The sequence below is a fragment of the Pan troglodytes genome, chromosome 19 (genome assembly GCF_028858775.2).
Source record: "Pan troglodytes isolate AG18354 chromosome 19, NHGRI_mPanTro3-v2.0_pri, whole genome shotgun sequence".
NCBI lineage: Eukaryota > Metazoa > Chordata > Mammalia > Primates > Hominidae > Pan > Pan troglodytes.
The window spans coordinates 32,569,726-32,584,569 of NC_072417.2; the positions used below are offsets into that span (position 1 = coordinate 32,569,726).

The 14,844-nt window shown below is 44.6% G+C and overlaps 1 protein-coding gene across 27 annotated transcripts in view; it reads left to right on the forward strand.

Annotated features, from left to right (window-relative positions):
- The window catches only part of RFFL (ring finger and FYVE like domain containing E3 ubiquitin protein ligase), an 80,892-nt gene that overhangs the window by 54,126 nt on the left and 11,922 nt on the right, over positions 1–14,844 (forward strand). For all 27 annotated transcript variants that reach the window (XM_063798709.1, XM_063798717.1, XM_001174509.8 and 24 more), the window contains 2 exons: positions 9,293–9,480; positions 14,064–14,474. In XM_063798709.1, the coding sequence (XP_063654779.1) occupies positions 9,301–9,480; positions 14,064–14,474 (591 nt within the window). In that variant the 5' untranslated portion in view covers positions 9,293–9,300. The remainder of the gene's footprint in view (positions 1–9,292; positions 9,481–14,063; positions 14,475–14,844) is intronic.

Sequence of the window (14,844 nt, forward strand, 5' to 3'; positions counted from 1 at the left end):
CAGGAGGCTGAGGCAGGAGAATCGCTTGAACCCTGGAGATGGAGGTTGCAGTGAGCTGAGATCTTGCCGTTGCACTCTAGCCTGGGTGACAAGAGTGAAACTCCATCTCAAAAAAGAAAAAATTTATATATATATACATATATATATGGAGTAAAAAATATATATAGATATAAATATCTATAGATATAGATACAGATATAGGTATATAAAGAGTAAAAGCCTAGTCGGCTGACTTTGGCAAACCTGTTCTGTTAGACTGAGCAGGTCTAAGGTATGTTAACACTGGAGAATCTTGCCACTACCTGATCTTTCCTGTAATAACCCCCTTCCCCACATATGTATATTCCTAGCATAAGACTTCATTCTCCACCTAAACTTGGAGACTGTGGGGTAGCAGAATGGCAATTTTTTTTTTTTTTTGAGATGGAGTCTCGCTCTGTTGCCCAGGCTGGAGTGCAGTGGTGCAATTTCGGCTCACTGCAACCTCCACCTCTTGGGTTCAAGTGATTCTCCTGCCTCAGCCTCCTGAGTAGCTGGGACTACAGGCATGTGCCACCACGCCCGGCTAATTTTTGTATTTTTAGTAGAGACGGGGTTTCACCATGTTAGCCAGGATTGGTCTCACTCTCCTGACCTTGTGATCCACCCACCTCAGCCTCACAAAGTGCTGGGATTACAGGCCTGAGCCACCGCGCCCAGCCAGCCTCCTTTTTAAAAGTAGCCAGATAACTTGAATAGGCTGATAGCTCTTCTTTCGGAGATGTTCAGAAGAGGCACTTAAGGTTAGAACCAAAGTTAAGAGAATAAAAATAGTGTGGAGGAAGATGGGTTCTCTTGACTCCAACTAAAGAAGAGTTTTCTTCTGTCTTGTATCAAGATGTTCAAGTTGAGCTATATGCCTTTCAAGGCTCCAAATCCCCTCGGGACAAAGACCTAGTCGAAATCACTTTTGGTGTTTCCAGTACCCACAATATAGCTGGTGCTTTGTAAGTACTTGTTAAAGTACATTGATTTTTGCCGGGCGTGGCAGCTTCCACTTGTAATCTTAGCACTTTGGGAGGCCAAGGCAGGTGGATCACCTGAGGTCAGGAGTTTGAGATGAGGCTGGCCAACATGGAGAAACCCCATCTCTACTAAAAATACAAAAATAAGCTGGGTGTGGTAACTCCCTGTTGTCCCAGGTACTTGGGAGGCTGAGGCAGGAGAATCGCTTTAACATGGGAGGTGGCGGTTGCAGTGAGCCAAGATCGCGCCATTGTACTCCAGCCTGGGTGACAGAGTGAGACTCTGTCTCAAGGAAAAAAAAAAAAAAAGAGTAACGTGGATTTAAACAATATACAACTTTCCAGTTTTTCCTACTGATTGTGCCTTACCAGGTGGGTCTGCCTATTTTGTGCAAAGTCCTTTTAGGAAAAATTTACAACCTGTAGATTCCTTGTGTGGAACAAAAGTTTATTTTTTTCTTGTGGCTAAATCTATCTCCCCTTTCCTTTTTTATTTTTTTAATTTTTGAGACAGGAACTTGCTCTGTGGTGCCTAGACTAGAGTGTGCTGTGGCATGATCATAGCTCACTACATCCTCCTGGACTCAAGTGATCCTCTGTCCTCAGCCTCTCACATAGCTGGGACTACAGGTGCGTGCCACCATGCCCAGCTAATTATTATTATTATTGTTATTATTTTATTATTTTATTTTTTATTTTTTTTGAGACAGAGTCTTGCTCTGTCACCCAGACTGGAGTACAGTGGTGCGATCTCGGCTCACTGCAAGCTCCGCCTCCCAGGTTCACGCCATTCTCCTGCCTCAGCCTCCCGGGTAGCTGGGACTACAGGCGCCCGCCACCACGTCTGGCTAATTTTTTTGTATTTTCAGTAGAGATGGGGTTTCACTGTGTTAGCCAGGATGGTCTTGATCTCCTGACCTCGTGATCCGCCCACCTCGGCCTCCCAGAGTGCTGGGATTACAGGCGTGAGCCACTGTGCCCGGCCTATTATTATTATTTTTTATAGAGATGGAGTCTCAGTGTGTTGCTCAGGTTGATCATGAATTCCTGGCCTCAAGCGATTCTCCTGCCTTGGCCTCCCAACATGCTGGGATTATAGATGTAAGCCACTGTGCCCAGCCCCTTTCCTGTTTATTTTGTACTTTCACTTTTCTATTGCTAATACTATAAACTTACATTTAGTTACACCTGCCTTCACCTCTGCCCCACTGTCTGGTGAATGAGGTGACTTTTATCCTGCCCGGGAATAGACCTACCCCCTAATCTGATCACATGATCACTTCTTTTTCTTATGTATTTATTTATTTATTTATTTTTGAGACAGAGTTTCGCTCAAAATGCCCAGGCTGGAGTGCAATGGTGTGATCTTGGCTCACTGCAACTTCCACCTCCCAGGTTCAAGTGATTCTCTTGTCTCAGCTTCCCCAGTAGCTTGGATTACAGGCGCGTGCTACCATACCCGGGTAATTTTGTATTTTTAGTAGAGATGGGGTTTCGCCATGCTGGCCAGGCTGGTCTCGAACTCCTGACCTCAGGTGATCTGCCCACCTCGGCCTCCCAAAGTGCTGGGATTACAGCCGTGAGCCACCATGCCCAGCCATATCACTTCTTTTTCTACTCCAGCCTTTACTCGTATTCCAATCATTTATTGTCAGCTTCACTTCCTCTACAGTCTCTTAATCTTTTGGGGACTCCTCAGCAGTTTGTGAATATGTCTGCATTTATCCTGGTGACACTGGATCTTCTTTAGCAACTGCCTTCTCTCTTCCTTTCATTTTACAGTCAAGTTTCTTGAAATAATAATTTATCCTTGGAACTGTGTGAATTCTTACTTCTCATTCACTTTCCAAGCTATGATTATCAGCTTCTTTCTTCCTAAACTGCTTAGGCAAAGAGCACACATGGACACTTTCCTAAACCTTAGTCCATTGGGCATTTTGCATTCTTCATTGTATTCTGTTCTCTGAGACATTTGACAGCGTTGATAATTTCTTCTTGAAACTAAAAACACTCTTCCAGTTCCCCCTGCTCTGAGCATTCTTTTTTCCTCTTTTCTGCTGTGGGCTTTCCCCTGCTTGCCCTATAGATGTGGTTTTCCCATGCCTTCTTCTCTTCTGACCCAGACCATCCAATCAGCCTCCGGCCCCACTCTGGCTTTATGTACTTCCAGTGGGCCATGTGTTCCCAAACCTTTATCTTCAGCCCAAACATGTACCTGTGTATACATCAGCATGTCCCGTGAGTACAAAACTCAACTCATCATCTTAACCCATCCCTCTTCTCCACACACAGATACATGCCTCCTCCTGAGGGCTTCATTTCAGTAAGTAATTCCACCATCTATTCTGTTGTGTAATTCAGAGACCCTAGACTTTGTCCTAGACTCTCTTTTCTCTCCCCCTTCTCTCGTCTGCTAGTTCATTCTGCTCATTCTATCAGATCTGCACCTTTTTAAAATTTCCATATTTACCCATCTTGCCTCTCTACTGCAGCAACTTCCTGCTTCCAGCTGGCCCCTTGCTGATCTGTCCCACACACTGCTTATAAGTGTGCACTCTAATATGCAAATGAGACAACAAAATGCCCTAATCGTGTCCCATTACGTATAGGATCCAGTCCAGGTTCCTTACCAGGGAATAAAAGGTTTTTCTTGGCTCTTTGTTTACTACTTGTACCCTCATCTACTCCCTGCCTTGCTCCCTGACCCAACCAAGCATTTTGTAGTTTCTTTTTCTTTTCTTTTTTTTTTGAGACGGAGTCTCGCTCTGTCGCCCAGGCTGGAGTGCAGTGGCGCGATCTCGGCTCTCTGCAAGCTCCGCCTCCTGGGTTCACGCCATTCTCCTTCCTCAGCCTCCCGATCAGCTGGGACTACAGGCGTCCGCCATCACGCCTGGCTAATTTTTTGTATTTTTAGTAGAGACGGGGTTTCACCCTGTTAGCCAGGATGGTCTTGGTCTCCTGACCTCGTGATCCTCCTGCCTCGGCCTGCCAAAGTGCTGGGATTACAGGCGTGAGCCACCGCACCCAGCTGCATTTTGTAGTTTCTTTAATGCCGTGGTGCATATTACTTGTTTTCTGTTGAAAATTCCTTCTCTTCTTGACTTTCTGGTAAAGTCCCAGTTACTCCCACATCATGATAGGATGTGCGGCACCTCATTTGAAAAGTCTTCTCTGGTCACCCCTCTTCCCCTGTAGAGCTGATCATTTCCCTCTGTGTAGCCTCCCAATAATACATGGTGCAAACCTCCGTTAAAGCACTGATCACCCTGAAATTTCAATTTTTGGTTTACATTTCTAGTACCCTGACTAGACCATGAACTCCTTGAGGGTAGGTACTTAACCTTCCTTACCTAGCACTGGAAACAGCAAGGCACTGGTTTCAGTAAAAGTTGCACGCATCATGAATGAGTAGAGAGTTTAACAGAAGTTAGTGAATTGTCCAGGTGTGGTGGCTCACGCCTGTAATCCCAGCACTTTGGGAGGCCGTGGCAGGCGGATCACCTGAGGTCAGGAGTTTGAGACCAGCCTGGCCAACATGGTGAAACCCCATCTCTACTAAAAATACAAAAATTAGCCAGGCATGGTAGCAGGTGCCTGTAATCCCAGCTACTCGGGAGGCTGAGGCAGGAAAATCACTTGAACCTGGGAGGCAGAGGTTGCAGTGAGCTGAGATCATGCCACTGCACTCCAGCCTGGGCGACAGAGGGAGACTCCATCCCAAAAAAAAGTTAGTGAATTGCCTACAACCTTGTCCTCTTTGCAGGGGACAAGCCCAGAAAGCCAGATGGTAATTGTTGTGAAATCTGTAGACTTATTAGGTTTATTTTGTACATTTGCCTTCCCAGAAAAATTGTAGTTAAAAGCATTGTTATAATGTGGATAACAACAACTATGTTTATATAGTGCTTTATAGCCTACAGACTGTCCAGAGGAGAAAAATGAAGTACAGAAAGTCTATTACTTGTTAGAGGGAGGTAACACAGCCCTTAAGTAGTAGAGCAGGACTTAGGACTGAGGCCTTCTTATTCCAGATTCTATATTCTTTTTATTATTACATACTGTCTCAGATTTGTCTGTCAACGTGTGATTTAAAGAATTACGAAATTTGGCTGGGCATGGTGGCTCACACCTGTAATGCCAGCACTTTGGGAGGCCGAGGCAGGTGGATCACTTGAGGTCAGGAGTTTGAGACCAGCCTGGGCAATATGACAAAACCCAGTCTCTACTAAAAATACAAAAATTGGCTGGGCCTGGTGGCTCACGCCTGTAATCCCAGCACTTTGGGAGGCTGAGGTGGGCAGATCATGAGGTCAGGAGATTGCCCATCCTGGCTAACACGGTGAAACTCCATCTCTACTAAAAATACAAAAAACACACACAAAAAAATGCTCACCATCACTGGCCATCAGAGAAATGCAAATCAAAACCACAATGAGATACCATCTCACACCAGTTAGAATGGCAATCATTAAAAAGTCAGGAAATAACAGGTGCTGGAGAGGATGTGGAGAAATAGGAACACTTTTACACTGTTGGTGGGACTGTAAACTAGTTCAACCATTGTGGAAGTCAGTGTGGCAATTCCTCAGGGATCTAGAACTAGAAATACCATTTGACCCAGCCATCCCATTACTGGGTATATACCCAAAGGACTATAAATCATGCTGCTATAAAGACACATGCACACGTATGTTTATTGCGGCACTATTCACAATAGCAAAGACTTGGAACCAACCCAGATGTCCAACAATGATAGACTGGATTAAGAAAATGTGGCACATATACACCATGGAATACTATGCAGCCATAAAAAATGATGAGTTCATGTCCTTTGTAGGGACATGGATGAAATTGGAAATCATCATTCTCAGTAAACTATTGCAAGGACAAAAAACCAAACACCGCATGTTCTCGCTCATAGGTGGGAATTGAACAATGAGAACACATGGACACAGGAAGGGGAACATCATACTCTGGGGACTGTCATGGGGTCGGGGGAGGGGGGAGGTATAGCATTAGGAGATATACCTAATGCTAAATAACGAGTTAATGGGTGCAGCACACCAGCATGGCACATATATACATTACATATGTAACTAACCTGTACGCTGTGCACATGTACCCTAAAACTTAAAGTATAATAATAAAAATAAAAAATTAGCCAGGTGTGGTGGGCGCCTGTAGTCCCAGCTACTTGGGAGGCTGAGGCAGGAGAATGGTGTGAACCCGGGAGGCGGAGCTTGCAGTGAGCTGAGATCATGCCATTGCACTCCAGCCTGGGCGACAGGGCAAGACTCCGTCTCAAAAAAAAAAAAAAAAAGAAAGCAAAAATTAGCTGGGCATGATGACAGCTGCCTGTAATCCCAGCTACTCAGGAAGCTGAGGCAGGAGAATCACTTAAACCTGGGAGGCGGCGGTTTCAGTGAGCCGAGATCATGCTACTCCACTCCAGCCTGGGTGACAGAGTGAGACCCCTGTCTCAAAAAAAAAAAAAAAAAAAAAAAAAAATTACAAAATATTTCAGAGGGCTATTCCTCCTCTGTTGTCCCCATTTCTCTTGGCAGCAAAGAACTCATTTACTTTATCATACACACACTCTGTGAAGAACTCTTTACTTCATTATTCCATGTGAACTGTTAATTGCAAGTAAAGGCAGATTACTTGCAATTCTTATTCTAGGAACTTAAGTTCCTGGGAACTAAGTTCCTCTCCTGGGAACTTAGAACCCTCAGACAGGTTATATTGAGTCAGAGAGAAATGTTTCTGATGTGCTGAAGATTGAACAAATGTGTGATTAGTTAAGACTTAGATATTGTATATGATTAATTCATTTGCTAGTTCTTGTTGAGCTACCTGTCTAATTGGGCACTGTTAGACTATCACAATCCCTGTTGTCGTGGGGGTTACAGGCAAGTTGGGGAGACAGGTGTTAATCAGAGACCCCTGCAAGGGAGCGAATTATATCACAGGTGCAGTGGAGGCAGTGTTGGAAAGCTAAAAAGGACCTAGAGAAGTGAAGAGGCCTGAGGTTATGAGCTATTTGACCTAGGAAGTTACTTCCCCTTGCTGGTTCTCATTCTTTTTTCCTCGATGAAATAACCCAAGTTGAATCAGTTGGCTTCTTAGTTCCTTCCAGCTTATGAAAGTGCCCTTGTTAAAACAATGAGTCAGGAGACAGCAGAGCATTCTATTGTGTGAACCGATTATCAAATAATAACACTGAATGTTTCATTTATTGTCTCTGTAAGCAAAGAGTTCAGGCTCAAAGTATCTACATGGGCTGCTTTAGTCTACTGAGAAAAACATACTCATATCTCACATCAATGCTTGGCATTTGAGTGGGCCCTCTTACAATTGTTAGGTTATTCTGACATTTGAGGGATTGGATCCAGATCCTCTTTGTTTTGTGATCGTAAAAATCATCAGCCCTTTGTCCCCAGTACCTGCATTTGATGTGTACTATGGGAGTAATAAACCAACACTTTTTTTTTTGTTTGAGACAAGGTCTCACTTTGTCACCCAGGCTGGAGTGTAGTTGTGCAGTGGCACGATCTCGGCTCACTGCCATCTCCGCCTCTCAGGCTTAAGTGATCCTCTCACCTCAGCCTCCTGAGTTGCTGGATTACAGGTGTGTGCCACCACACCTGGCTGATTTTTGTATTTTTTTGTAGAGATGGGATTTTGCCATGTTGGCCAGACTGGTCTTGAACTCCTGAGCTCAAGCAATCTTCCCACCTTGGCTTCCCAAAGTGCTGGGATTATAGGCGTGAGCCACCACACCTGGCCAACGCTTCTTCTTCTTTTTTTTTTTTTTTTTTTTTGAGATGGAGTTTTGCTCTTGTCACCCAGGCTGGAGTGCAATGGCACGATCTCCCGTCACTGCAACCTCTGCCTCCTGAGTTCAAGCAATTCTCCAGCCTCAGCCTCCCAAGTAGCTGGGATTACAGGCGCCTGCCACCCTGCCCAGCTAATTTTTGTATTTTTAGTAGAGATGGTTTCACCATGTTGGCCAGGCTGCTGTCGAACTCCTGACCTCAGGTGATCCACCCGCCTTGGCCTCCCAAAGTGCTGGGATTACAGGAGTGAACCACCGCACCTGGCCCAACACTTTTTTTTTTTTTTTTTGAGACGGAGTTTCACTCTTGTTGTCCAGGCTAGAGTGCAGTGGCACGATCTGGGGTCACCACAACCTCTACTTCCCAGGTTCAAGCCATTCTTCTGCCTCAGCCTTCCGAGTAGCTGGGATTTCAGGCATGCGCCACCACACCCTGCTAATTTTGTATTTTTAGTAGAGATGGAGTTTCTCCATGTTGGTCAGGCTGGTCTCGAACTCCCGACCTCCGGTGATCCACTCGCCTCAGTCTCCCAAAGTGCTGGGATTACAGGCGTGAGCCACTGCGCCTGGCTCTGAACACTTCTTAATAAACCTACAGAGGCTCTGATTCAGTAAGGAAGCAAATATTTGTTGAGCTTCTACATGGACAACAGTGCTAGGGAACAGTACTGTACATAATGAATAAATATCCCCTGCCCTGGAGGAATTTATGGCTTAGTAGTAGAAAATAAAGAGCAAGATATACCTGTGCAAGAAAGTATAATAGGTGCTGTGATAGAAGTTTATCTAGGATTGGGGGTACAAATGTAAGAGTAGTTTTACTGGCTGGCAGGAGGGGAAATCAATGAATGGACAACATAGTATAGGGAAAAGGATGTTAGGTTTGGAGTCAGAAGACCTGGGTTTGCAGAATCTCAACTCTGTATATTAGCTCTCTATATATTGGCTATATATTTGATTTCTTTGAGTCTGGGTTGCATCATTTATGTAAAGCAATGAACAATAGTCTTCCCCAGCTCAGCGCCATGGCTCACGCCTTAATCCCAGCACTTTGGGAGGCCGAAGTGGGTCGATCACAAGGTCAGGAGTTCGAGACTAGCCTGGCCAATGTGGTGAAATCCCATCTCTACTAAAAATACAAAAAAGCCGGGCGTGATGGCGGGCACCTGTAATCCCAGCTACTTGGGAGGCTGAGGCTGGAGAATCGCTTGAACCCAGGAGGCGGAGGTTGTGATGAGCTGAGATCACGCCACTGCACTCCAGCCTGGGCAACAAGAGCAAAACTCCATCTCAAAAAGAAGAAAAACAAAATCTGTTTGAAAACACATCCGCCCCTCCACCTTGGTGGCATGCGTGCATTGAGTGTCACTGCTCACCTGTGCTCTCGGACATCAAAAGGACAGTAGAGGTGTGTCTTAACTCTGACCTTTTCCCCTTTCCTCCCTTGCACCAGATTTTATCATGTGGGCAACCTGCTGCAACTGGTTCTGCCTGGATGGACAGCCTGAGGAGGTCCCACCACCCCAGGGAGCCAGGATGCAGGCCTATTCCAACCCTGGGTACAGCTCCTTCCCTTCCCCAACAGGCTTGGAACCAAGCTGCAAGTCCTGTGGGGCTCACTTTGCAAACACGGCCAGGAAGGTGAGTGCTGACTTCTTGGCCTGCTCTGCCACTGCAGCCTATGGACCATGGGCAAGCGCCGCTGACCCCTCTGAATGCCTGCAACCTTGCCTTTCCCTGTGTGATGCTGGTGACCCAGACCTGTCCCTTTCACAAAAATGTTCAAGAAGAACTAACTGAGTAAAAGCAAAAGCAAAGCATGTCAGCATAGATTTGGAGTCAGTAGACCTAAATTCAGTTATCAGTGTTGCTACCTACTAGCTATATGATCTAACCTCTCTTGAGATTCAGTTTCCCTGTTATAAAATGGGGATGATTGTAGTCCTCATCTTTCAGGGTTGTGGGAATAAAGTGAGACAAGAAAGCCATGAAAGGTGCCTAGCACAATGCTTAGAATGTCGTAGGCACTTGATGTTATTTCCTTCATTAGCCACCATCACAAAGGCCTGATTGCAGATTAACTTGTTCTTTTTATCAAAAACAACGTTAAGGATGCCTCAGGTACATGAAGACCATAACAAAGACTGGAGCTTATTTACTGTAGCAGATTTCATTTGAAATGCTTGGGAGCCATGCTTCCCAAATGAATGAGCTGGAAAAAAAATTACTGGCTAGATAATGGTGTCTAGGTGTGCACCCTCCCTCTTCCAGAGGCAGTGAGTTATCTGTGATCAAGCATGACTAGGGCAGAAGGTAAACCCTCACCTGGATAAAGAACTCCTGCATTCTGCATTTTTCTGCAGAATGAGAGGTTTGCAGCTCAGAATAAGTGAAAGGATATGATGTTAAAATGGTGATCATGGGAAATTTGAGAGGAAATCATACTTTTAAACCATCTGCTATGTGCAAAGGACTGTTTAAGGAATTTAAATTTTTTTATTTCATTTAATCCTCACAATAGCTATGATATAGGTTTTAGAATCTCCCAAATCCCATTTTACATATGAGAAACTAGGGCTTAGGGTTTAAAATTTAAGAAGAACATTGAATGTGTTAAATTCCTGACAAATAGCATGAGAGATATTAAAATACTCATTCTTTTCCCTTGACTTCAGTAGTGCTCAAGATCACATAGTTATTAAATGACAGAGCCGGGATTCAAACCCAGGTCCTTGATTCCAAAGCCCCTCCCAGAAGACATTCAGCATGTCGAGTAGAAGATGACAGTTACAGGCCTAGGTGCCTAGAAAAGCATGGCAATGATTAAAATAAGGTGCTTTTTTTCTTACTTATTGGAAAATGAATTACTGAATATCTACTGTGTATCAGGAATTGCCTGGGCTAGGGAGGCAGAGATGAAGAAGGCCATTGCTGCTTAACAGGGAGCTTGCAGTCGGACAGGGAGGTGAGGACAGTGCACACCATACGATGTGACAAAAGAAAAGTGTGTGTAACAAGAGCTTCTGGAGGGGAAGAAAAATTCCAGTTTGGATGGTAAAAGATGGTTATTGGTACAATATTTTCTTGCTACAATATTTTCTTGCTACAAAAGTATGAGTTAATTTTGTGCAATTTACAGTGAATTTTGTGAATATTAAGGGTGTTTTCATCTATGAGAATTTTTCATTTGTAATTTCATGCTTAAGTGGATCAGCATTCTTATCTTAAGGGTTTGGCATTTAACAGCCAAAATGTCTTTTTCTAGAAGTGCTTGAATTGAAATGATTCCATGGATCCTACTATCTTTTTCTTTTCCTTATTCTTCATTATGGTCAGTACTTTCTGAATGCTTATTGGGTGCAAAGCACAGATAACATTCAGGACTTTATAGACAGAATATAAGTAAGATGTGGCCCTTGCATTCCCTGAGTTTTCAGTCCTAAAGAGAAATGGCAGGCTGTACTTTTGCCACAAGCCAAATACCCCATCTCTATTGGTAATACCTCCCTGTGGTTTAGCAGCGACCCTGACAGTTTTGGAGGGAGTCTGGCACCCAGCCTCTTTAGTTGGACCAGTTGGAGGATGAGGTTATGCTTGGAGCCATGGAAGTGATATTCAGATCTCAGAGTGTTAAGAGAGGACTGGGTCTTAGGTGCTGGTAAGGGGAAAGAAAAAGGTAACCGTGTTACCTTTTCTGGAGCATCCACCTTGTGCTAAGGTTTTATATACATTCTCTCATGTAATACTTCCCATATTCCAGGGAATAGGGTGGGAGGGAGTAGGAGCAAGGGAAGGGCAGTTGGCAAACAGGAGCCAGCAGAACCCTGCACACGGCATCCTTGAAGGGTGGTGTCGGCCTGAGGCGCCACGGCCAGTTCTGTGATGCTGGATATCTCAGTACACTCTGGGCATTTCTGCAGGCATGTTGGTTGCCTCCACTAATTCATCTTTCATGCTACCTGGTTACTGAGTTGTTTTGAACCATTCGGCAGAATTTATACATAAGTGTGTCCTTTGCTCATTCTGCCTGCATTTGTTGACAGCCCTTTTTTCCTTTCTTCTTGTTCTCTTCTGCCACTGCAAACTGGGGTTTTAGCCTCATGCCCTATCCTGTTCCTGTAGGGTGTGTTTCAGATGCCAGCTTATTTCAGAGTTCCCTGTGAGCCAGCGGGTGCATAGAAGCTAGGTTGTTGTCTGCATTCTGATCTTGCATCCAACAAGCCACACACATTTGAAGAAAGAATAGAGAGTTGTTTGGATCTGGCTGATTGAGCAACGCAGGCTTTATAATTGTGTCAAGCTAGGTCTTGTCAAACTGCATCGACTTAAGTAATATTCCATGTCAGGCCCACAGGTTCATGGCATTGAAGCCTCTTTGTTTCAGTCTCAGTCATCCTAAACAGACTTCATTTCCCAATAGAAAAGCTTTAGATGTGAATGAACCCCAAATACCTGAAAACATCCATTTTCTGCCTGCATGGCTACTGGTCCCAGAACCGTTACAATGCTAGTGCAGCCATGCATCCTTTTAAGTCCATCTCTGAACAGTATTGTTTGGTTATAACTGTATGGAGAATTAGGGAGCTTGATATATGTCCCTTTGCAATGCCTTCTAAGTCTTAATAGCCAAAACTGGGTGGTAAATATTATTTCCTTTTCCCTTTACTATGTGAATGATACTTAGACAAAACTTATATAACTATCTTAACTATGCAGACATTTACTTCAGCCCAGAGTGTCTGTGATCTTGACTATGAGAATCTTGTCTCTTGAGCTTTCTTTTTTAGCTTGAACTGCTTTCTATATTTCGAAAAGATGGACCAGAAATATTTAAGTTATTACTTAAGTCAACACAGGATGAAAAGTTTTTAACTTCTTTAAAGGATTAATGAGGGTGCCCTCCAGGCCAATCCCAGTGTGCTCAGGAATTACCTCTCTTGTTGGGGGTGTGACATGCTCTTGGCCAGAACAGAGCTCAGCCGGATGTCACTGTGCTCGCTCAGCCTGTGGGGTGAGAGGCCGAGGATTGCTTCCTGTGGGCTGAGTAAGCCTTCCTGTGTTGTCAGCGACTGCCAGACTAGCTGCTGCCAGGCAGTACCAGCTTGCCCATCAGGCGCTCTTGTTGCCTAACTGAGACACTCTGTGCTTTCAGGAACGAGAGTACCCTGATGTTCAGACAGCCTCCCGTTGCTGTCTAAATATTTGTCTTGGATATGCTTGTAAGCACCACTGGGTTCCCAGCACTCTGAGTGGGCCTTCCTGGAGTGGGGAGCCTGTGTCGATGGAGCAGCGGGTGGGGAATTTGGAGATGGAAGCCAGGCCCTTGACTCAGAACTGCTCTGTGCTTGAATGGAACTGAGCTATGCAGTATGGCCTGGTGGAAAGAATGTGATCATGGGCATTAGCCTCTGACAGACCTTGAGTGTGAATACCCGCTCTCCTGTTTATTGCCTGACCTTGAATACAACAGTTGATCTCCCTAAGCCTCGGTTGCTTTGTCTGTGAATCAGGGAAGAACACTAATACCTACTTTGCAATGTCGCTTTGAGAATTAAATGACAAGCTAGCATATAGAAGCACCTCAATAAATTAATATTAATTGTAACAACCACCACCACCATAACCTTCATGCAGAAATAATTACAGTTTAGGATTTGAATCCTGGCTGTCACCGTTAGGTAATATTTCCTAGCTGTAATAAAACAGCTTACACTTGTTGAGGACTCATTTTGTGTTAGATATGCTAAATGGGTTCTCTCTTAATCTTCACAACAACCCCATGAGGTAGATACTGTTATCACCCCCATTTTACAGATGTGGAAACTGAGCACCAGAGAGGCTAAATTACACACCCAAGGTGACACTGCAAGAAATAAGGGAGGGAGGCTTAATAAAAATGCAGAGCTTTTTGATTCTAAAGCTGGTAGTCTTGATTAATACCTCAGGTGCTTCAGGAGTAAATAAAGTAAGCCTCAAATTAAATAATAAATGTGAAGTGTCCTGTACATGGATATACACAATACACACTGGAGGTCTTCCACCCGAGTGGCTTTTAATCTAAAATCTGAAAGTGGCTTGCACCCTTAGATATGTGAGAGAGCTTAGTAAAAGTAAGAGTGACTGGAGGAGATCCTGCTGGGCTTGGCAGCTCTGAAGCTCCCATCGCACTCTCTGTCTTGTTCTCTCAATCTGACATGGTTTCCTGTGTCTTTTGCTCTAAGCAGCAGACCTGCTTGGACTGTAAGAAAAATTTTTGCATGACCTGTTCGAGCCAAGTAGGGAATGGGCCCCGCCTCTGCCTTCTCTGCCAACGGTTTCGAGCTACAGCCTTTCAGCGAGAGGAGCTCATGAAGATGAAGGTGAAGGACTTGAGGGACTATCTCAGCCTCCATGACATCTCTACCGAAATGTGCCGGGAGAAAGAAGAGCTGGTGCTCTTGGTCCTTGGCCAGCAGCCTGTAATCTCCCAGGAGGACAGGACTCGTGCCTCCACCTTGTCCCCAGACTTTCCTGAGCAGCAGGCCTTCCTGACCCAGCCTCACTCCAGCATGGTTCCACCTACCTCACCCAACCTCCCCTCTTCATCTGCACAAGCCACCTCTGTTCCCCCAGCCCAGGTTCAGGAGAATCAGCAGGTAAGGGCCCATTTGTAGTCTCTGCCAGTCTGTGCCAGTTTGAGGGCTCATTTTCATTTTCCTCTCCTGCCTTTGTTGTGAGAATGGGGTATAAGGCTAAGTGTCTTGATTATGTGAAGCCTTTCTGACTACTGGTGCACCAAGTGTTTTCTGGGTATCAGACTCATGTTTTGGCTTTCTTCAGAGGTGATATGCACAGTACCAATTTTTTTGTTTGTTTTTTGTTTTTAATACACACATATCCTAGTTAGACATTTTTTAAAGTTCATCATTCCAGAAATATTTTGAGAAAAGTAACCATTAAGCCATCAAATTTAGTTCTGTTCCAATTTGTCTTTCAACTTAACTCCTTTGTTGCAGTCTTCATTGG